The sequence below is a fragment of the Aulonocara sp. 'chitande type north' Nkhata Bay genome, linkage group LG13, assembly GCF_057382095.1.
Source record: "Aulonocara sp. 'chitande type north' Nkhata Bay isolate Kocher_YH1m ecotype deep benthic linkage group LG13, A_spYH_male_GT1.1, whole genome shotgun sequence".
NCBI lineage: Eukaryota > Metazoa > Chordata > Actinopteri > Cichliformes > Cichlidae > Aulonocara > Aulonocara sp. 'chitande type north' Nkhata Bay.
Window position 1 is genome coordinate 21869990 of NC_141356.1, and position 23200 is coordinate 21893189.

The window sequence follows — 23200 nt, forward strand, 5'->3', positions numbered from 1 at the left end:
TACCTGCCTTTTTCTTTCACCTAACAGACCCAATTGCTCGCAAATGCTTGTCAGTGTTTTAAGAAACAACAATCCTGGCTCTTATAGTAACATTTTAGAGCGGAGCGCCAGTGCTTCCAGCTGTAAATAACTCACACTTTTTTCTTGTCTTTTTTTTTTCCACAGAAAGCAAAGTTGGGTAAGAAGATCTGAAGCAGACAATGGAAAATTATCATCACCTAGCCTATTGCACAAGCTGTGTTTGTACAATCTGACACGAGTCATCAGTCATTTTTAGCGTTTATTTGCTCCCAGTATTTGTTTTCAATTGGTTTAGGGCTGTCGAGTGTGAGCTGGTTCAAAGTGTATCGTTTAAACTTGGGATTAAAGCTAATGTCCTTACCCACCATTTCACAAAATGAAACGAGTCTGTGTTATAAAAAGGCATCCCTAAGCTGATTACTGAATTCAAGTTGCATGAAAATTTGCTATAAATACTTGGTGTTCTTTTTCTGTTTTGTTTTTTGGTGACACTATGTTCAAGCTTTATCAGTATACATAATATGTAGCCATTTTTTATTGCCGTTTCCAACCCTCAGTTTCTAGAAAAACCATTAACACGTTGTTCACATCTCCCTTGATGGTGAAAAGCACAGGATTTTATAATATTTCTATATGGTGCCTTATTGCATAGTGGAGACTTTAAATGAGTTGAACAAAGCTTATTTTTGAGATGCATCAATTGTGATTCAATGATACCTACAAGGAAGAAAAGTCTGTTTACATGGCCTGAAAAATAACTAATTTACTCCTTTCAAGATTTTCATCTGGTGCGTTTCAACTGCGAATTCTACGTGTTTTACATACAGCACCTCATCTTTTAGTGTTTTTTTATTTAAATGGTCATGTCTTTCTAAGTCATGTGATCTGATAAATCCCCACTATTGTTCTTTTCAACATTAATGTAAATATGCTTTCTTTCAAGCAAAATCCTATGCAGATAGTTTTACCTTTTGTGTTATGTGAAAGAGTGTGAATATCCATTGGCTAAATCAGCAGTAGAATCATGTGATGTGGTTTTAATGTACAATACCAGCACTGTGTTTTGACTGAATACATCTGACCATTAAAAATAATATAAATATATATTTATTGAATAAAAGACATTACCCTGATTTTTGTGATAAAAATTCTGTTATTGGTGATCAATTTCTGTTTATCATATGGCAAATTATATGCACACTACACATCACTTTGTTTTATATGAAATAGATTTAATATATTTTTACATACTTAAAACACACGTGTATATATTGTATACATTGCATTGCAACTCCATTACACATGCTGCAGTTTTTTTTTCTTTATTTTTTGTCTCCTGGCTAGTATATTTGTGGAAAATGTACAGTATACAATCAGGTTTGTATCCAAGCAGGTGGATGGTGTGAATTGTTTCATCTTTTCTTTGACATCATCATATTAATACAAAACAAAAAGGGTAACAGAATACTTGTGAAACACGACAACAAAAAAGATACTGACAAGCTGTCTAAGATTGTAGAACCACCTATAGATACACATTTTACAAAGACTGTTTTAATTGGTTGCACTAATTATACAGTTGGACATTACTTTAATGCACTTCCTTTTGCTTGGCCATCCTCAGTGTCCATAATGTTCTGTCATTTTTAAGAGGTACTTTCTTGACTCCTTTAGGTAGATGTGATATTTTTGAAATGCTACAACTAAAAAAATGTCCATTGTTAAACACCAACAGCTTTATTATCACTGTCTCTACACAGCCACTTGATTTATTCTTTTTTTTTTTCCTTTTTAACCGCACTGGCATATGAACATGGCTGCTACTCTCTAATTAAATCATTGTTGAGCTTTTGTGTATTTCTAGTTCCATGTTTCATTTTGTTGCAAGACAAGCCATTCTTTGTACAACACGATGCAGAACAGTTCCTCTTGAAGCCAGTCCTTGTTTGGCTAAGTTTGTGAATTTCTGCCTCTGACAGCACATAAATGATGTCATTCCAAATTCGAAAGACCTTTAAGTCCCCCTTCACAGTTTCCCATGGCCGCTCACATCCACAGACATGCAGCGACACTGTTTGACTCTCTGCACCTTGCGGTGTCTGAAAGGGGGCTGCAGGTCTGGGCAGTCTAGCTGCACTGTGAGCTGTGTGATGCGATGTGGCCTACAGAAGGAGCAGGACTGAAATGGCTCCTGGGCTTTGTTGTGGTTTTTTCTTCCCGAGCCTGAGGTTTGGCCTCGACTCTGTCCCTGACTCGAGCTTGGACCCATATGCCGTGGTATGTAGAATGAGTTACACTGGCCATAGCAAAAACGGTTGACCACAGTGCGGCTGCGGCAGCCCTCCTCACTGATTGTCTGACGAAGAGGTTGGGTCTTGCACCAGTCTCTGCGGAGGTAACGGCGCTCTGTCACAACCAAGGCTTCCCGGCTAGAGGATAGCACCTCTGGTTTCTGCTGAAGCAATCGATGGTGACGGTCCGCAGACAGGTTTCCTTTGGACTTGTATGGAGATGGGATGGCTCCCTGAGGACGGGACTTTTTGGTCTCTGCAGTGATGCAGAGCACCCCAGCCAGTATGACAGGGATAGTTATTCTCCACAGCATTCTGCAAAGAGAGATACATTACTATACAATGTAGCGAATAGACTGAGAAAGACATCTGCACAAACAGAATCTGGACATTTACACTAAAGCTGGTGTAACACGTTTAGGTAGTATGAGATGAAACATGACAGTCACACAAATGCTTACATGATACTAATGTTGCCAATTATGCTTGCAACTGTGAGAATGCTCATTCCTGTTGAGCCACCTTTGCAGTTTAGCCTTCCAGGCATCATTGAGGAAATGAATCCATCACCAGGGCCCCCATTTGTCAGCATCTCTGTGTCATTACTTCTATTTGCTTTCCTCTCGGCTACGCAACTCTTCCAAAAATAAATAAAGCCCTGCCATCAAAGGATACACTTAAACACCCATAACGAGAAGGGGAAGTTGATTTTATTGGTCCCGTCGCTGGGTAAAATAATTAGGGCTTTGCTTACTTTAGTCATGAACTATGCCGCAGATATGTAAACAGGCATTAGAGAGGCCCATCTGCATGTTATTAGGGAAAGAGTCGGAGAGCCGTACAGTTCACTCATCTACTCTTTGGTGATATACGTGAAGAAAACTAAAGTGAGAGTGATTATGGGCCTATATTGTCCATAATCACCAGTGCCTTTTGTACAATGCCAGCACCATAGAGATGGTATGATCTGGAGAAATGATTCCTCTTTGAGTCAAAACGGAGTACGCGCCCGTGTGCAAGCTGTCAGTATTTGCGCCAGCACATTTTTGACCATCACTCAAGCATCTTTTCAGCAGATGTTGCTCTTGACAAGCATTGCATGACACCAACTTAGAAATTCTGACAGAGAACCAAACGGCCTCAAGGCCATTGGCTGCTACTATTCGCAGACTCTTCTTTGCTCTGCTCGTATGTTCTCTTTGTTCCTTTCCTGAACCTGCAACTCACTCTGACATGGAACAAATTACTTTATCATAATCCACTTTGTTTTTTGCCTTGTTTTTTTCTGCCCTTGACCCTGAGGTCATGGCAGCTCTGTCTGAGCAGCATGAGCACTCGAGTCTGTATATCACTGTCCCAGCAGCACTTGCCATAAGCTAGACAGCAGCTGTTAGTCCATCTACCAGATATAAAGTATGAATTTTTTTTTTTATTAAAAAATAAATAAAGCCATACGTTGCAGTTAGTTAAGCACAGAAAATGGAGTGTACTGTTAATTTTTTTCTTGTTCAAATCTAATCTGATGAATTTTTTAAAGGGTTTTTTTTTTGTTATAGTTTGGTTTTGCTTTGCTTTTTTCTTAAGACATCTGTGTACAGTCTGCTAAGGAACTAGATCAATTATATGGCTGAAGTAACAATGTGTGTCCAGATGACACACATTTAAGCCAGTTCTTACACAGGAAATTATGATTTTGGCACCTAAATCATATCCAAATCGGGAACTGGACATCCAAATAATGTCTGTGGTTCTTCTAGAGATGTACATTTTTGCACACATACAGACCATATATATACTCCCCTACGCTCACCCACCATAAGGTTAGAATAACTAAAGTAAACAATCCCACTGTCTTTCCCCCACCTGCTCTATCAGAGAATATTGACCCCACTTCATCTTTTAGTGAACTACCTTCCACTTAAGGACAGTCTCATTTGTCTTTACCTGCTCCATCTTATTCCTGCTGACTGGGAGTTGAAGTGCACAAACCCCTGATCAGGGTCACATGCTCTGCTTTTGTGTCCAGGCTCTTGTTTTCCCATTTTCCCTCTATCAGTCTCTTATGTAGCGCCATGTGACTCCGGTGATCTACAGTCTGGATAGCTCTTGGGGCTGGGGAGGGATGACCTGACTGACTGTGTACACAGGGCATGACAAATGACCTATATAGTCAGCAACTGCGCTTCCTCTCCACCCCCAAACTCAGCTGGTGTTAGGGTAGTGGCCCTGCTGAGCTATACCCATCAATCTCTCTGCAAGACAAATTGTGGTTTTGGGGTAACGATTCAGGGGCTTTTGGGGGAGTCTGAGGTAGATGGTTAGTGGTTGGGGATAGAAGATGGGGGGGGGGGGAAAGAGGGGGTTGCAGACTCGTTGGGGTTTCTGGACTCATGACACACCAGGAAACAAAACCAACACTACTTGGGGTTCATGAAAAATATAACTTCATCCCTCCTTGTGAGCTTTTTCTTTCTTTTTTTGTCACTCTTGTGATTTTTATTCTTGGACACACAGCACCGATCATCACACAGTCCTAGAGGCAGGAGGCGACTGTGGTTTTGAGTGTTAATGCTGGGACAGAACTGAGCACAACCTTTGTGTCTGCTAAACACTAATATTGTCCACAAACACAGCTTTATGTTTTACCAGAACCACAAATACTTTGAATATGCTTCACTGAACTGTGGCAGACCTTGGTTCCAAAATTCAAACCTCTAATGAAATTACAAATGCCAGACACAAATACCAGAGAGACTGCTGAGCTAGACACAAGCTTTTTGGAAAACAGCTATTATCATCAGTGGGAACTTGTTATGTTTTGTTTTTCAGAATGGCATGATAATACCATGGTAATGTTTTCTGTCTGGATAACAATGGGCCTTTTTTTTCAAATCTTGAAGTCAAATGAAAAACAAAATTATTCATGAAAATCGCCAGCCTGGCAGCTAAATATCTGAAGATTTCAAATATCCAGTTGTTAAATAATTGAATAAAGAAAGGAGAATCCTTTCCAAGGCTTTCAAATTTGTACACACAGATGTACTTCCACTAAACCATGCGAAACATCTTCCCAGCACGTCTTCAAAGGCAGGTTAAAACAAACAAAACCTGATGCCTCAATTATTGGTGCGTCAGAAAGTCTCATACATAGACTGGTAAGTGCAGTTAATTACAGTAGAACTGCATTTAATTCACCGTGCAGCTCAAACCTCAAACACACACGGGTAGCCACACACGCACACGCGCACGCATATGCACCCATGTGTGGCCACACATGTGTGTGTAATCACACACACAGAGACACACATACAGAGTCAAACGCACATACACAGGATGCAAAGAGAGAGAGAGAAAAAGGGAAAGAGAGGTAAATTAAATGTTTTCACTCGGAGCCAATTACACAAAGAGGAACCATGTCATTATCTGCATTTGCGGATTGCATTTTCCCAAACTACGCTTCACTGTTGGTTCATTAACAGCTGGGGGTTGGGGGGCTCTTTTTAGGGGCTTTGCTGTGTAAATGTGTCTAACGCCAACATCGCCAGGAAGCCGCTTTAGGCAGTTCGGGTAGCCATTTGTCACCACAATCCGTCTTGATAATGACTAGCAGCCCAGATATAATGCTTTCCAAGCTAAGTACTGGCAAGAATGTAAGACAACTTCTTCGCCTCAGCAACATAAAGTGCTTTAGTGGGGATGAAGGCCAATTAGAAATCCTGTGATAGTACACTAGTTGTCACTGCAGACGTTATAAGCTACAGCGATTAACACCACCTTCCATTTACACTTAAACAAAATGTTTTTCTCCTTTTGTTTCCTCTTTAATAGCTTTGTTTCACATTCTTACATTTATAATCTGTGTCAGCTTGTTTAAGGTATTTCAAGCTGGAAAACTTTATTATATTTTTATGATATATGAAATAAAAGTATTCTTTATCCAATGAGCACCACTTTAGGATCTTCACTAGGATGTAAGTTCTCTGACTTTGAGCAATGTTTGGTGAGTTACTGTGGCCTGCTACACCAGAAGGCCACTGTGTAATAGGATGGTTACTCTTGAAGACTCTCATGATTTGTTGGCATATCAAAGTTTGCTTTCAACTGAAAAATGTGCCACAACAGGCCAAAACTGCAGTTTTACTCCACAGTTTTAATTCATGTTCCTCAGCATCAGCGGGAAGTTCCTGTTTACATATAATAAGTGCAAACTTGACACGTTAACCGTGTTACTAAAGTTTGCTATCAAATGCCAGTGCTACTATCTCCAGAGACTCACAATGACGTGGTTTCTGTTGCTTAAGAAATTACAATGTGTCTGTGTGCTAAATCCTCTTTGACATCAGAGCAGATTGTACAAGGTGGTGCAGTCACCAGAGCCGTAAGCAGGATCAGAAGGCAAACTCCCCACCATTCCCCGCACGCATACTGTAGGGACACGCACACACATGCACACATATGTTCTCAAACCAACTTGGAGAGGTATCAGCGCACACAACACAAAGAGAACACGTAAGGGAATATAAACTTGTGCAACTGAACAGGGAGGAAAAGAAAAGAGTAGAGATTATTCAGCACCCACAGGCTATTGTAGTAACATAAATGGTCTTACTACACATAGTGTTCATTAAGATCATTATGTCTCAGTCTCATATTCACTGGAAAGGCTAAACTGCCTCTTAAGCTCACTAAGAAGAAAAGTACAACAGGCTGTCATCACTCACTAATTCTCTCACTCACAACACTAATTACTTGGAACCTCCAGCCACTAATTATAGTAATTTAGCAGACACTTTTATCCAGAACACCTTTCAACGCCTTGAAGGTGTATATTTTTACAATGGGTGGCCCCAGTGGGAATCAAACCATCAGTGCTGGGACATTATACTAAATAGCTGTACAACTACCGCCGTTCCAATTACATGGTTCTGCACTTAGTCACTCAGAGACGCACTGAGTCAGTCAGTCAGAAACTCACGTGGGATATGATGAACCAGCACTCAGACAGTTTCTCTTCTCTCTGGGAAATCCAAACGCTAGACTACATGGCGCGTTCACGTACACGGTCACATTTCCTCTTATGTGCTGCAAAGCTGTGCGCCTTTAAATAACGTATCATTATATTTCCGTGTAAAACGGACATTACAATGGGATACCATAGCTGCCCGTGTGTATTATCTAATATCGAAAACTTTCTTGAACTTAATGTTAATAATTTCAAATTAGTGCAAGCCATGCGTTATGAAAGATTATATGTAAAATCATCTGCTGAAGCGCTTTTTTGAGTCTTGAGGCATTCAATATGGTATAAAGTCAGTGCTATCGAAATGTAATGTATGGTTCGCATACCTTTTTATGTGTGCAGCGGGACAGTGATGTGTCGACGATGCATTCAAGGGAGATCGTCCACCTTCAGTGGTCCTTGCGTCCGCTTCCAAGTTTCGGTTTCCATGGCAACATAATCTGCGGTATCCTCAGGCTTGTTCTTGCCCCTCTTCTTCCCTTCTTAAAGTTTGGGACGTGCTCAGTTTCCCATCCTCTTGGGCAACGTCTTTCTCTCTGAGTCTAATGTTCTCTTTTTGGCTTTTAGATTAAGAAAATAAGCTCCAGACTGCAGTCACAGTAAGCCCATATCTTAGTGTCGTGGAGACTGTCTGCAGTCTGTCTTTGAGCGTGTTTGAGTCACTGTAAAGCCTGCCTTAGTTTGAATCCCCACCACCCCTTTCCCTCCTCAAGAATGGGAGGGTTTTTCCTATTGGTCCTTGCTATTGTGTGAATCAAATCAAGCTTCATTTCTTTCACTTACATCTAGGAGAGACAGGCTGTTTATTTCTGTCTGCCCTTTAATATTCTGAATATATATATATTTATATATGAATCCCTACTCATCCATAATAGGCATATCTAAGATGACAGATTTTGCCTTATCTTATTTTTCCATCGTAAGTTTTCATTTCCTCACCTTGAATTTGACAGTTAATGGCACTTTACTTTTAAGGAAGTGGATGAGATTTGGAAAGTGGATAAGAGAAACAATGGTTGCCTAAAACCCCCTAAATTATCCTTTCTTATTGGCAAATCACCACATCAAAACGAAACCCGTAACCTCCAATCCATAAATCATCTGTGCATGCACTAACAGCATGCTTTGAAAAAAAAAATGCCACGGTTCACATTCCTTGATGCAACCGAGACAATGATGTTTGTCTCTTTTGCGGTTCTGGCTATGCTGACCACTGGGCACAAAGACTGAAAACTCTGACTGTCACTTCTGCCATCAAAGAGCTGAAACATCAACAGACCGTGCAAAACCTCAGATGGGCAGAGTTTGAACAATAACCCTTTCAGCAAACCGGAGGATGATGACACTTTTGCATGACAAAACTCCATTTGTCTGCAGAGTACCGTAGCTCATTTTGCTGATCTGTGTTGAAAACTGTTGTTTTTTTTAACCGATGGGAAATAGTTTACCCCCATCTAGTGGCAGAAAACAAAAGTGCATAAACCCGTTGGATTATATTAAAACTGATGAATATTTGAATGAATGAATATTTAATTCTAAAATTGTGTGTATACAGGAAAAGAAAAAATCAGACCTAGGCCATATTAACAGATAGAGGGCCAACTTTAATAATACAAGTAAGTAAAAGTGTCTTTAAATATGGTATAAAAATAAATGCAGGAGAGAATAACAAAGAATTATGTTCTACGCAAGACAGGAGACAGCATTTTTTTATGTAAATCTGAATGTGACTTTACAGGAGCAATGAAAATCATATGTGCTAGTTATTTGTAGTGCAATAAAATAATGCAAAGCAAAAATAAATGCACCATAAATAATAATATTAATCATAATATATATATGTATATATATATTGTATATTCATTCTGCACAACACTTCCCATAGCGTGACAAAGTATCTGTGATCTCAGATCATGTAAAGCAATGACATTGGTTAGATTTATCAGTTTAAGCTGTCATTTTATATTTTTCTACATTTTTTTCTTTTGTTTTTTGTTTTTTTTTCTCTCTGACATCATTTGTTTCAGCTGGAAGTGAGAGACAGGAGGGAGGTTCCGATCCAGCATTTATGATGGAAAGAACTGGAACACTGGGTATAACTTTCTTCAGTGTCATTTTTTTATTTTTTCATCTTGACTGTCTATCAGTGTCCCCTCAAGTCCAGCAGTGCCTCCTTTCTGAGAATACTGGAAATATATCAGGTATTGAAAGTGGAGAGAGAAGAAGGAACATCCCCTCCATGGACATGCAACATCCTGTGGACAACAGATGAACAGAAGGCTTGGCTCATCATCCGGCTGGGCCAAGAGCAGATGACAGACAATGAGGATGAAGAGATGAAATGGTTCCCCTCTCCATGTCCCAGAGAGAGAGAGAGAGAGAGTTGGCATTGATTTTAGCATGATGGCACACAACTGGTCAACCTCTTGGATGCCAGTGGTTTCCCCTGCGCTGGGAGAAGAGATAAGAAGACAGAAAAGAATGAAAATAGGGAATAAGGTGGAAGAAGGGAAGAAGAAATACACAGTATTTTAACAACACACTTAGTGCAGGAATTGCACATTTTGTATTACATTCAATGGTAGAATTTAGCACAACATTTAAGTAGAGTAGCAATCACAACATGCTGACAAGAATTAAATAACAACAACCAAATGTAGTACATGAAGATGATATGGTATCATTGGACATTACCTGGGAGTAAGACCCTTCAGAATAAGTTCTTACTTTTCTGTTGAGACAAAAAAAAAAACACATATTTGAGGTGACTTTAGTTTGTGGATTCATAGGTCACTAAACAAATTACACATATGTAAGAATCGCTAGATCAACAAAATATGCAGGCTTCGTTTAATTTTAGCTGGCATAAAAAAGAATATTCTGCCATCATGTAAAACATACTACTTTCACATCATAGTCAATCAAAAAGAAGAACTAACACAACATATGCCCCAAAATTGATGTAGGTTTAACAGTTTTTTCTTTTAAAAAAAAAAAACATTAATACAATACTGAAATTTTATTTGCCAGATAGATGGGCTGATAAAGAGTAGGAGGTGTGAGACAGGGTAGGTTTTTAACCACGTGGATGCGCTTGTGTAATGCTGAAATATTCTGCATGGTATGACATCCCATTTTTCTGTATTCATAAGAGTTTCTACAAGCCTGACAAGAGTCCTGATCAGCTTCTCCATCAAATACACCTGAAAGAGACTCCATTAATATATTGTACAAATCCGCTTTGCCTGTTATTGTTTGCAGCGGTCCGATTTTATTTGCAACTTTTTTTGGTTTGAACTGGTTTGCACTTTGGTTTGGGAGACATAGACTTAACAACTGAATTTAACATCATTTTGTCTAAAAACAAATATGTAATTTCAAGAAGCTACTTGGAGTCTGAAATGCACCAGGCTGCTAAAGCAATAAGGCATGGGAAATCCAAATCCACTGTGATTCCTGTATTGTTCCAAATCTGTCTGCTGCTGAGTTAACTTTACTGTGATAAGTCAATAACAATATAATTGTCAATTTCTTGATTTTTGTCCCTTAGTGAACAAATAAATATCAACATTACTCCTGTAGCAGAATACACTGTATGATACTACAGGTAAGTGTAAAAGCAAGTTGCAGACTTGTTTTATGCAAGGGGATTACTGGGAATGGGATAAAATGTAATTTAACAGACTTTGAAAAGGTGTGACTTTGGTTGCTAGAAGGGCTTATTTCAGCATCAGCAAGTCAGCAGAGTCAGTTCAAATCCAAATAGAGTGTCACGTAATGTCATCTACATGTACTTCTCTCATCTTATTTTCTCACTAACTAATTTATCAAATGTTTTTAGCCAAGCTTTATGGTTTATTTGATTTTGTTACCTTCTTCTTGGCCTGTAGTAATTCCTGGTAGGCACTGGAACGGATGAAACGGCTGTAAGAATCACTCTTCATCAACTTGTAGATGTGTTCCTGGTGAAGAAACACATAATGTGAGAATGATGAACAAAAGCACGAGTATGAAGTCAGACACAAATAACACTTGTACTAAAACCAAATCAAAAAAAATCTTTCACTGATCCCCAAGACTGTGGTTTGTAAACTGCTAAGAGTAAATATCTCATTGGTCTGTCAGGTACACTCAGCACTAGTTTGATCACTGTCCAAGTCCCAGTGACAGGCTGAATGTTCCTATTCCTCTCTACATTGTGCAACACAAACTAAACAGCCGTGGCTATTATTTAACATCTCTTCATCATTTCCTTTTGGGCAACCATTCACCTGTGCATCCTCGAAGGCGTAGCGTCCAGGATCTTTGACATTCTGGGTGGTTTTGTCGTAGCTCTTTGAATCCACATTGATGGCACTGGGTGCCCCTGGGGCCAAAAACTCTTGCCAGATCTCCTGGACTCTGGTTGGAACTTCTCTAATTGGACGCTTCTTTAGTTCCTGGACTGCTAGCCAGAATCTGCAAACCAAAGTCACAACTACTTCAAACCAATGAAGGGATAATTATTCGCAGTCCACATCAATTCCACAATGGACTAATTTTGCATGCTGTCCGTTGTGACCGCGGACAACTGAGCCTGGTCAACTAATTTTGTTTTATTGGACTATTGGCAGATATTAGCTTGTGATAGATCGGTTTGTATCAGTGTGTATTTCGTCAGATATGCAGTGACAATTTTTTACTTATTTGTTTGCTTTTTTTTAAAGTATTACTGAGTTATGAATTAAGGAATACAGGGCAAGAAATCATCCTTGGGGTAATTTAAAAATGTGTCATTGGACCGTCTCAGAAAGTCATTGTTTGCAATAGAAGCAGATGAGTATGCAACTCAGCTGACCAAATGCTCATGTGGAGTCAAATGGTATTTTAACTCGAGACCCTAATTTGGCGTAATGTGCACTAGGTTGTCAGATGATTAAAACCATGACATCTGCAGCTTTTGGTATCTAGGCATTAGTTTAAAAAAATCGTGAATTGTGACCTGGTGACTCAGGAGGCTGACTGAGTTCAAGAAACCACTTTGAGGTCATTTTAGTTTTGTCACATGGTGCGTTATCCTGCTGGCAGCAGCCATCAGAAGATGGGTGTGCTGTGGTCATAAAGGGATGGCCATGACAGTCAGGTCAGCTGTAGTTTTAAACAATGATCAATTGATACTAAGGGGGCCAAAGTGTGCCAAGAAAATACTCCCGCAACACAGCGTGCAGTGAATTCATCCTACAAGGCAGGATGAATTCACACTTTCATATTGTTTACACCTTATTCTTATCAAACCAGAGAATATTTTTCCAATCTTCTACTGTGCAATTTTGGTCAGCCTGTTTGATATGTAATCTCAGTTTCCTGTTCTTAGCTGACAGGAAGGGCAGCCGGTGTGGTCCTCTGATGTTGCTGCCCATTTGCTGCGTAATTTGGTTATAACAAGTGAGTATTTGAGTTACTGTTCCTTTCTTTTTCTGTGGAATCAGTGTGGCCATTCTCCCCAGACCTGTGGCATCAACAAACAAATCTTAACCTTTGGCTCACTGGATTTTTTTTCTTTTTCAGGCCACTCTTCGTAAACCCTACAGATGGCTGTGCAGGAAAATCAACAGTTTGTGAAATACTCAGACCAGCCTGTCTGGTCCCAACAACCACACCACCTTCAAAGGCACTTAAATCACATATTTTTCTGAATTCCAATCAGCAGTGTGTACATACCTTAAGTTGTTGTCTTGTGAATGGCTCATCACATGTTTGAGTTTATGAGCGCTTAAGCGATTAGGTTATACCTACTAAAGTGTGTTTTTGAGGTATTATTATTTTTATACTAGGCTACACTGCAGAGTCAAAACATTTCTTTTCACAGAAGTAGTTTCTGGTTGCTTTGGAGATTTAGACTCAATATCAAGCACCGGTTCATTTTATAAATTATAACAAACTTTGATTAAATTCCAAATGATATATTTTTATCATTGTTAAAATAAAATCTATCTCAACCAGCTACACTGAACTGCTGATGCATTATTATCTTTTTGTATTTTCTTAGTACTCCTTCCACAACTGTTGATCTTTAAGTAAAGTAGCTGCCCTTGGATGACAACCATATCTAAATTTTGGATAGTTATAGACAGATGCTATAAATGTTTCACTGAATGCAGAGCAACGGTGGTAAAGCAGCTGTTTAATATTTTTTACTCATGGTTGGCTGTGATACAAAGTGCTTTAACATCCAGTCAAACATGTTAATATATTTTATATTTATATTAATATTTCAGCTAAGATGAGGACATTTCTAATGTAATATGGTAGACAGTGCAATACTGGTATAATGCATGTACTGTATATGGGCATGCTGCTCTATAGAAAGAACTTTTTCATGATGTACCTGAGATTCTCTGAGCTGAACTCAGACTCCAGGAACTTTAGGAACTGCTCTCTCCCAACAGGATCTTTGAGAACCTCGTCAATGCCAAAAGCCCACCTCTTTACCCTCTGCTGGCCTGGCTCCTTACTGGAGGAGGACACAAAAAGTACAACACGTTTTCACAGATCAATATGTGCTATAGAAACACTTGGGAATAACGTTTAGCATTTGTGGTTTTCTGTACCCACCTGGCTTCAAGCTCCCAGAGTGTGGCGTCATCTGAGATCCAAGGGTTAGATGGGTCTGGTGGCGTGAGGAAGGGGTCGTATTCAAGATACTGCTCCGTATAGCCCAACAAACTGTTTTTTAAAACAAGAATGGGTGGTTTATTTGTTAGCTTTACCTGACAGAAAGAGAAGGTAAATTCCCTTGGGAGCAAATACTATAAATGAAATGAAATGTAGAGTTTGACAAGAGGGATTGGCTCACTACTTGGACACAAGGATTTAGAAGTCTTTCCTGAACATATCTCTCTTTTTAGAAAGGAATGACAAACAGACACTTTGTACAGGATCAGGTATCTGGATCTCTGTACGCTGATGACAGCTGAAGACATTGTCTGGGCTTAAACACTGCTCAAGGTCATCTTAGTTCTTAATTCCCAGCTGTGTTAGGCTGTTTAAAGGCTCAATAAACAGATCGATGGCTAAACTGAATAAAGACACAAAGAACATCGCTCACCTCTCTGCCACTTTGGACATTTTCAGTCGATGCCTGTCTAATTGCAATTGCCAAAAGGTGATCTGAAACCACAGCGGGGAACAATGAGTAGACAGCAGTCTCCATGAATTCATTCATTCATTTTCAGTCATACTGATATGACATTTCAAGTTATGCTTTATATTTAAAAGGTGCTCAGTGCAATTAACTGGATACAGAAATAATATGGCTGTAGTAAAATACCAAGTCCAATTGAAGCACTATCATTGACAAAATCACAAATCCTCTACTGCCACCTGTAGGTCTAACCTGTTCCTGCAGTTCTTCTTCTGTAGGCTGCTTGGCCTCTGGAGCTGGGGTGTGGGTTGGGCTGTGGGTACGGATATCATTCTGCAGCCCATACACAGACTAATAAAATAAAAACGTAAGCATCAATATAAGTAGCCTTAATGCTGCAAACAAGCAAAGCATGGCAATATGAAACTGTTTGCATTCATACTTGTAATATATACATACAAATAAGTAACATTATAATCAGGTAAGAGTAGAAAGCTCTTAAGTACCTTTCTAGTTTTGTGGGGATTTTTCATTCTTGAGGACTTCTTTATGTCAACTTCTGTTGTATTGACACATCCAGGCTGTGAAAAAAATGAAAATCAGGAAATCATGAGAAATCCAGCTTGTGATTACATTTTTAGCTGATTATACTCTTCCTTGAGCTTAGACTCTTAGAACACAGTTATGTACTCTATATCACAGTGTACTCTAGCTCGATGCCACAATTAGTAAAGGTGTCGGTACTGTGCAAAAGTTTTAGGCAGGTGTGAAACAGAGACAGAAATATAAATGATTGTTTATTGGCCCCAAATGTGTCCTGCAGCAGGACAACGACCCCAAACTACAGCCAAATATTTTCAAAAGGAAAAAGAAGTGGTGGAAGTGATGGTATGGCCCCCACAGAGCCCTGATCTCAACTTCATCAAGCGTGTCTGGGATTACATGAAGAGACAGAAGGATGTGAAGAAGCCTACATCCACAGAAAATCTGTGGTTAGTTCTCCGAAAGTTTTGGAACAACCTGCTTTCCTCTTCTGTTTTCTTTCGAAAACTGTGTGAAGAACTGTTTTGAAGGCAAAGGGTGGCCACACCAAATATTGATTTGATTTACCTTTCTCTTTTGTTCATGATGATTAAAATAAATGATTAACACTTCCATTTTTGAAAGCATTCTTTGTTTACAGCATTTTTTCTCACCTACCTAAAACTTTTGCTCAGTACTGTGTCATTTTTCAAATACGCTTAGCCAACAAATTCTCCCCAGTTCCCATTACAAATCTTTCACATCTGCAGCAAGCTTCGTTTCTTTGCCAAGGTTACATAGTCCACAATAGAGACAACACCAACAGAGGACATTTGCCTGCAGTCTCATGTCATCTAACTCAGACAGGGGCAACTTAAAATCTCACCAAGTACCCCGCACTTTGAAAATGATGCTAAAGGATACTATGTGCATTAAAATGTGATGCCTGCGGGTCCTGACCAAGCATCAGTATGTGACAAGTTGGAAGTGAGAATGAGCTGGATTTGCTGGAAGTCTCAAGGACAATGTGTCAGATGCTGGTTAATTAAACATGGAATGTGCCAATTCTAGGAAAACATGGAAACCAGCAGGAAATTAGAATCTTAGAGTGCAAATACTGGCTGATTGAGCAAGTAGTCTAATCTAGGTTTCTTCCAGAAGAACAGAGCTTGATGGTGTCACTGTGAAATTTGAATTAATATTGATTATGTTGCTCCGAGGACGCATAAATTGAACTTGTTATTTCCCAATTAACCGTGGAGCAGTGGCTTTCAGGAATACAGCAGAGGAGACCCTTAAACCTCAAGGGGAAACTAAATGCTAATGCTAAGCAAGTGTGCAGGAACAAGGTAAAGAGCAGCGGTGAAGCTGATGTGTTGTGACAGTTATTGATGTGGCATTTCATGTGTATGGCCAAGGCAAATACACGCCGGGGTATTTGCAGAGCGTTCAGCTATTTACACTCTTTAAATGTTACAGGAACCATATAAAGCTCATATATAAATTCTGTCATCTATTAAGTGCTTAAAGCTTATAATTGCATAACATTTATGAAACAATTTATTAATCACAGTGTTATGTGATATCTATAAAAAAGACAATACATAACTCACAAAAACTAAATGTACCATTCTGGGTAATTGTTCATTTAGACTGTGGTCATTGTGAAATAATTATTTCAGCATTATTCACTTTTACGAGAACTAGTAGGATGATGCTAGTAAAGTCAGCAAAACAATGCTATTAGTAACAGCAGAGGTGATTATGACAATACCATCATAATTTTACTCACCACTGGTCTGTGCACGTCCCAGAATGCTCTTTCCTGACTGTCAAGAATTTTTCTCTCAATTTTGTCTCTTTTCTTGTCCACTCTGGGAGGGAAAAGATAGAATTCAGGGAACAGTTCTGACAGAGTGTGTAGATTAATCTAAAACATTTATGAGCCATTTACTTCATCACATGTTTAATGTGCAATCCATCTGTGAAGTTGTGCACTGGTAATTACAGGGACGTTTAATCACGACATAACGAGTTTGTAAGAGAACTCACTTATAATGGCTCAATGCGTGTGTGGTTCTTATAGAAACCTACTTTGCTTGTGCTTCTGCTTGCATAAAAATGAACTCCCATTTCCTGGCGAAAGCTCTCTGTAGCCTTGCTAAGCTCTCCTGTAAGTAAAACAAAGAAGAAGCAGGAAAACTAAGCTTTGTAGGAATCCAGGCTGATTATGTTTATCGCGCATGCTGTGTACAGTGCACAACTGGATACAATCTTTAATGACTCCTGCTCTGATATGAAAGAAAAAGACGCAGATAATGACTAAACCAGTGATTCATTTAATAGCTTTGTTGAAAGAGAGCTGCAAATTATACAATGACACATGGAAAAACAAATGTTGTTACTGTCAGTATGAACCAAAAGGTAAGAAAGCAGTGCTAATACAGGAAGAGCACAGATAGAAAGGAGTGCTGACACTAAAAGACCTTCTTCACTTACCGCTTCATAGTCTGCAAGCTCCAGACGTGCTTTATTTTGCATTGTTCTTTTGCAGAGGTAAACAGCTGAGAGAGACAAAGAGAATGGTAATAAAGGGAGAACAGGATCTCAGCTTCGTTTTAACAGCCTTAAGTGGCCCTGCGTTGATTCAGTTAATCCTCTCAACTGCACATTTAGACTGGACTGCAAATCACAAAGGTCATTTACTATGATGTGTGTGTGTGTGTGTGTGTGTGTGTGTGTGTGTGTGTGTGTGTGTGTGTGTGTGTGTGTGTGTGTGTGTGTGCCTGCAACTGCTGGTGCTTGTGTGTTTGAAGGTGTGTGCACGCCTGACTTTTGATGTCTTCCTGTACTATCATCATCCCTTCATCTCTTTGTTAACTGACCATAATGTGCAAGCTTCATTATGCCATTAGAGTGTTTTCATTAAGGGGCATCATTCAAGTGAATCAGTTGCTGCATCTGAGACACTGACTTCCTCTAACACTCCCAGGATTATTCCCACTGTGAGCATTAGCCCCTTTCCCCTTCTACAATTCAAACAACAAATGAACGACCTGCAAGGATGCAGCTATTCAGCAACCCATTTTTGGCATTATGAAAGCTTTATCTCCACTCTGCTTGGCTGTAACAATGAAAAGCTCATCCCTGTATCACCATTAAAATGCTCAGCCAACTGTGCACAACAGGTGCATGCATATCAAGGCATTCCTGTTTTCCTTCACAGTAATCAGACTGCCTCAGTCAGAGTATGACTGAGGTAGACACAATTAACTTTAGTTGGAAAACACTGAAAAAAATAAATGTGTAAAATAGAAAGCATTACCTGATTCTAACTGTTGGCCAAGCGTTAGTGTAAAAACTAAATCTGATCCTTTTTATCACATCTAACATGGAGACACTGTTGCAACACTTGCGTTTCATCTTTTTAACCTCTGTAAAAATCAGCATTAATAACATGTCAGCTACAGTTTATGCAATATACAAACAGCCTGTCTCATTAGTCTTCTCTATACACACACAAACACGCACATACACAGTGGAAGTTCAAATATGACTACAACAGAATGGCTCTCACCATAGTCTGTGTTTTCTGGTTCCCAGCAGTTTGATGGCCAAAAGTACGGAGTCTGAAGGGAAAAACGAGTCATTAAGAAACAAAACTTTAAAAAAAGACCTTGCAGCTTTGATAATGTACAACTAACCACATGGTGTTTCGAAATCAAAGTGTACTGCTATGTTACTTTGGGTGGGCATGTGGTCCCAGCCCTGCATCTGTCACAATAAAATATTTTGTTGTATAATGGGTTTGGCATAATGTCTAAAGCACATAAGCTTCTTTCAGAGAGTGCTTAGAGCAGACCAGCATGAGAGCTCGCCCTCCTTGGGCAGCATTGTATGGACTGGCACCAGATGAAAAGTGATTACATACAAAAGGCAAAGTAAAGGGTACTAACACAAACAACCTTAGGCATTGATTTACTCTTGTTAGTTGCTGTGCAGCACACTTGGGGGAACTCACTTGGTGGAAAATCAGTAAAACTGTCAGTCTGTGTATTGATGTTTGGAGTACTAGTTCATGAATGGAGCACTCCCCTCCCCATTCATGAACTAGTATGAATTGTGTTCAGGACCTCCTGGTTTACTTACTTCATATGTAATTGAACTAAGTATACTTCATACTTCATATGGGAATGAACATTTTATTTCAACTCCAATAGATGATTTGAAATATCATTTGAAACAATTTTGTCCATTTTTTTGTTCTTTTGCTGCCATCCTGCATAAATGTTATCATTTAACATGACTTTTTTATTAAAACGATCTGCGTGTAGCACTGTGCAAGGCTCTTAGCCACCCCTCATTTTTTATATTCTTCTAGGAAAACGAGTGCAGTGGTTTAGCAAAATGAGAAAACATACATGGAAATACAGTATAGCAAGAAAAAATATTTTTGTACAGTGCTAATGAGCTTAAATTCAGTATTTGGTGTGGCATTTATCCTTTAAAACAGCTTAAACTCTTATAGGCAAGCACTCTTGTAATTTATTTGAGTAGTCTTCAGGAATAGGTTTCCAGACTTCTTGAAGGATATTCAAAGCTCTTTGGATCTTGGCTTCCTTTTGTTATGTTCTCTGTGAAGATGATTCCACACTGCTTCACTAATCTTGCGGTCCGGGCTATGAAGAGGCCAATCCATGACTGATAGTGTTCCATTGTGTGTGTTTTTTATCCAGATATTCTTTTACTCTATTGGGACTGTGTAGTTAGGATCACTGTCATGCTAAATAACATAGTCAAAGTCAAAGCTTCTTTCCAGACCGATAAAATCTGAAAGTACTTTTCTGCGTTCATAATTCCATCAATTTCGACAAGATCTCCAACACCACTCTCTGAAATGCAAATATGGATTCATTGCTCTATGAGACATGTTGCCAGTGATTTTTAGTTCTTGTGTAATTTGGCATGCATCCATCTTTTTCTCTGTCTCCTTTCCTTAAAATTGCTTCTTGACAGCCACATGCATCTCCCAGGTTCTGTGTCCAGCCTTTGTTGGATTTTTTTCCCTATTTCTTAAAGACGAACATGATGACTTTCAAATACTTTTCATCTGCAGTGAATATTTTCCACCCTGCCACTTCTTTTGTCCAGTTTCCTCATTTTTAATTAATTAATGAATTGCAACACCTTATGTTCACAGTATTTGATGGCCCTAATCAAAAAGTGGATGAAAAGAAAGAACAGAATAATCTATTGACTCTAAAAGTCCTTGACTCTAGCAAACTTAAAATGTTAAATATTTAAAAAATAGGATTAAATATTCCCTTGATTAAGCAATGCTGACAGAGTCGGACAGATGTATAATAAAAATAAAATCATTCAATATAATGAGGAATTAAACATTAACATTCTTACCTGAAACCTATAGAAAGTGCCATCGTCTTTGAGAGTGAGGACGTGGTCAGAGATGGGGAAGAAGTAACCATGTGCAGCCATCAGAGTTCCCAGATGAAGAGCCTCCACTGGGAGAAAACACAGATAAAAAGACTATTTACATCTTGATGCGCTCCTTTTTTCCAGTTTTTTTCCCAGTAGTACCAGATACCAGCACATGTTAATGTGCTTTCATGCACATAAAACATACACACTAGTAGCAGCATGTTTTTGCCAAGAAATGCAGTAATGAGATTGTGTTTCTAAACAAAGAGCATCATAGCAAGCTTCACAACACTGTTGAGATGACTGTTAAGATTTCTGTGAAGGAAACAAGATATAATTTTCTTTCCTTTGGGTAGACGATATGAGACAGTCACACAACAGCCAAATAGTAGCGTCAAATAAAAAAACAACAAGATCTTTTTTTTTATTGTTCAAATCATAAAAAATTCACATATACATTGTTTGCACATTTTGTCCAAAGACATAACAGACTAATACATGATAGTAAATGTACTGTGTGAGTTTTAAATACACTGCTGGTTGAGCTTAACAATGGATAAGGATGGGCTAGATGTGTCTCTACTTAGTGGGTCTCACACTAAACTAAGCTATCCAGCTGTTGGTTTTAGCCTTCCATTTAAGTTGCTAGAAAAACACATTTTTAAAAATGTCAAACGCTTGCTTTAATTTAAATTCTAATTTATTTGCTTTATTTAATTATACAGAGACATTAAAGGTAAACCTGCTTGGAGATCTTAGTTTTTCATTAAAAAGAAGATTCTCTGATTACGCTGCAATCAATACCTCCTCATCACAGATATTGGCCCAGCATGTGTTTTTCTTTTTATTTGTATCCCCAGCTAATTAACGTTATTCACCATTCATCCCAAGGTGCAAATTCATCCTTCACAATATTGCTAAAATGAACATAAACTAGGAGCAGTTGCTTTACTACACTCTGCACTGCTATCACACAGAGATAGAAAGACCTCCATTGCATCCAAACAGCTCTGCAGGAGGTCTCACTGATTAGCCCACCTTAAGCTTGAGAAGTGTAACTCATCAGTCAAATCAATGTTGTGCTTAGCTGGAGTGAAAACCTGCTTACCTCTGGCACACCACAGCACATGGCTGACTGTCCCTGATTTAAAGCCATCAGATAATGAAAACATGTAATCAACATCAAGTGTGTATCATCTGCTATCAGTTCCTCCCTGCTGTTCTAAACCTGAAAGTCCTTTGTGGTGTCGACATCTATCAGTCACAGTTTGTGTTTTGGGCTGATGGCTTTCTTTTGATACTGCCATATTTGGTTCATTATGAATAGTTTTTCATACAGTGTTGCCCTTGACTGTTTCTGCCAAGTAAGCTGTCCTACCACACGGATAAAGTGAGAGATGAAAAGATAGAAATGTTTAACATTGTCTAAATTGCCAGAGCTACGAACGCTACAGCAGGAGCTTACTGTATGCACCATAAAATATGCACATGTCTGCTTTCTCACTCTAACACACACACTGGGTGTTTGTGAGTGAGTGATAAATATAGATTGGCTTTTTCTTTGTCACTGAGGTGGCTGTCACCGCTTTCAGAGGTCAGGATGTTTATGTGTATGCATGTGTTTGTCTGTGACTGGGCTCCTTTTATTAATAAATTATGACTCATAAGTTATTTAAACCTGTTTACTTATAAACAAATCCCTCCCTCTGTATCGGCTATATATAAACTCTAAAGGAGATAGTGACATATTTAACATAATAGCGGTATTAACATTTACTACATGGAAAAATCAAGTTATTCCTGAATTTCTTTACTTAACCTTTATACAGAATGTTTGTTTGGGTATTTATCTAAGACAGAATGAATGTCAGATGGCAATAAGGTCAGCACAGCATGAAAAATGACCTCGTGGACATGCAATTAGAGCTTGATGTCTCTTATATTTCAGCAACTGAGTTAATTTGTTCTCATTTGAGTCTGTTGAAAAATCCACACAAAGGTGAAAATGCACACAAAATACATGTGCGGTGCAGATTTATTTCATCTAAGCATTTGCAAACAGTGTGCAGTGTTATTAGGAAAAAAGAATAAATCTGAAAATGTCAGTTCAATCAAATGAAGGTTTTTCATGCATTAAAACATAACCAATCTTATTTATTTCTAGTTTTTCTGACAGGATTCTACTGTATAAAGTTAAGTCCCGGCAGCAAGGGAGCTTCTGGCTTCCTTTTAACATAACATAAGCTTTATAGGTGACTAAACCTTGGATTAGAATTAGTCAAACTGTCAAAAAAGGCCAGGCTTACAGTCCAGAGAGAAAACACCCTTTGATTTCATCATATTACCAGTTATGTGCCAAAACCCCACTAGTTTGGAGCCCTGCCATGTGGAGTGTGGGAGTACTTTTCCACCTGAGCTTTATCTAAAGACAAACACAGAGATTTTGTATTTGTGGCTTATAACGTATGAGCTGCTGAAGTGAAACAGTGTCTCTCTTAGAAATTGTGGAAGGAAAGTAAATAATTCTCAGAAAAGGCTCTTATTTGGCTTCATTAAAATTAAAACTATTTAATATTTCATAGGAAAAACAAAGATTATAAAAGTCTAAGATCTGAATAAAGAATTTATTTTTAATCTAAGTTACTCAAATGTGCTTAAATACATAGTGTCAGGAGACTCAGCCCCGAAAGCAGTGAACTAAAAGACTAGCACACCAAAGTGCTTTTACATAAAGTCAATTTCAATTAAAGTAAATATGTATTTTAAGTCAATTAAATACACACT

The 23200-nt window shown here is 38.7% G+C and overlaps 3 protein-coding genes across 4 annotated transcripts in view; 1 reads left to right on the forward strand and 2 right to left on the reverse strand.

The window, feature by feature from the left end:
* The window catches only part of fmn2a (formin 2a), a 41575-nt gene extending 39512 nt beyond the window's left edge, over positions 1-2063 (forward strand). The window contains exon 18 of the mRNA XM_086259163.1: positions 166-2063. Within this exon, the coding sequence (XP_086115289.1) occupies positions 166-192 (27 nt within the window). The 3' untranslated portion in view covers positions 193-2063. The remainder of the gene's footprint in view (positions 1-165) is intronic.
* grem2a (gremlin 2, DAN family BMP antagonist a) lies at positions 1233-7996 on the reverse strand. The gene is made up of 2 exons (XM_086259165.1): positions 7659-7996; positions 1233-2627 (listed from the first exon to the last, which is right to left on the reverse strand). Exon 2 carries the CDS (start codon positions 2624-2626, stop codon positions 2048-2050), a length of 579 nt encoding a protein of 192 aa, XP_086115291.1. The 5' UTR covers position 2627; positions 7659-7996; the 3' UTR covers positions 1233-2047.
* A 918-nt stretch (positions 7997-8914) lies between these two features.
* The window catches only part of rgs7a (regulator of G protein signaling 7a), a 56282-nt gene continuing 41996 nt past the window's right edge, over positions 8915-23200 (reverse strand). Inside the window, exons 5-18 of one of the 2 annotated variants that reach the window (XM_086259167.1) lie at positions 20393-20499; positions 18555-18606; positions 17477-17541; positions 17072-17148; positions 16770-16851; positions 14962-15036; positions 14708-14806; positions 14420-14481; positions 13927-14037; positions 13700-13825; positions 11604-11790; positions 11205-11294; positions 10027-10063; positions 8915-9778 (exon numbers count right to left, since the gene is read on the reverse strand). In XM_086259167.1, the coding sequence (XP_086115293.1) occupies positions 10043-10063; positions 11205-11294; positions 11604-11790; positions 13700-13825; positions 13927-14037; positions 14420-14481; positions 14708-14806; positions 14962-15036; positions 16770-16851; positions 17072-17148; positions 17477-17541; positions 18555-18606; positions 20393-20499 (1154 nt within the window). In that variant the 3' untranslated portion in view covers positions 8915-9778; positions 10027-10042. Of the gene's footprint in view, positions 9784-10026; positions 10064-11204; positions 11295-11603; positions 11791-13699; positions 13826-13926; positions 14038-14419; positions 14482-14707; positions 14807-14961; positions 15037-16769; positions 16852-17071; positions 17149-17476; positions 17542-18554; positions 18607-20392; positions 20500-23200 lie in introns of both variants that reach the window. The other variant, XM_086259166.1, reaches the window with a different exon arrangement.

Excerpts from the sequence above, each read along its gene's own strand:
- grem2a (XM_086259165.1), bottom strand. The coding sequence starts at position 2,626 with ATGCTGTGGAGAATAACTATCCCTGTCATACTGGCTGGGGTGCTCTGC.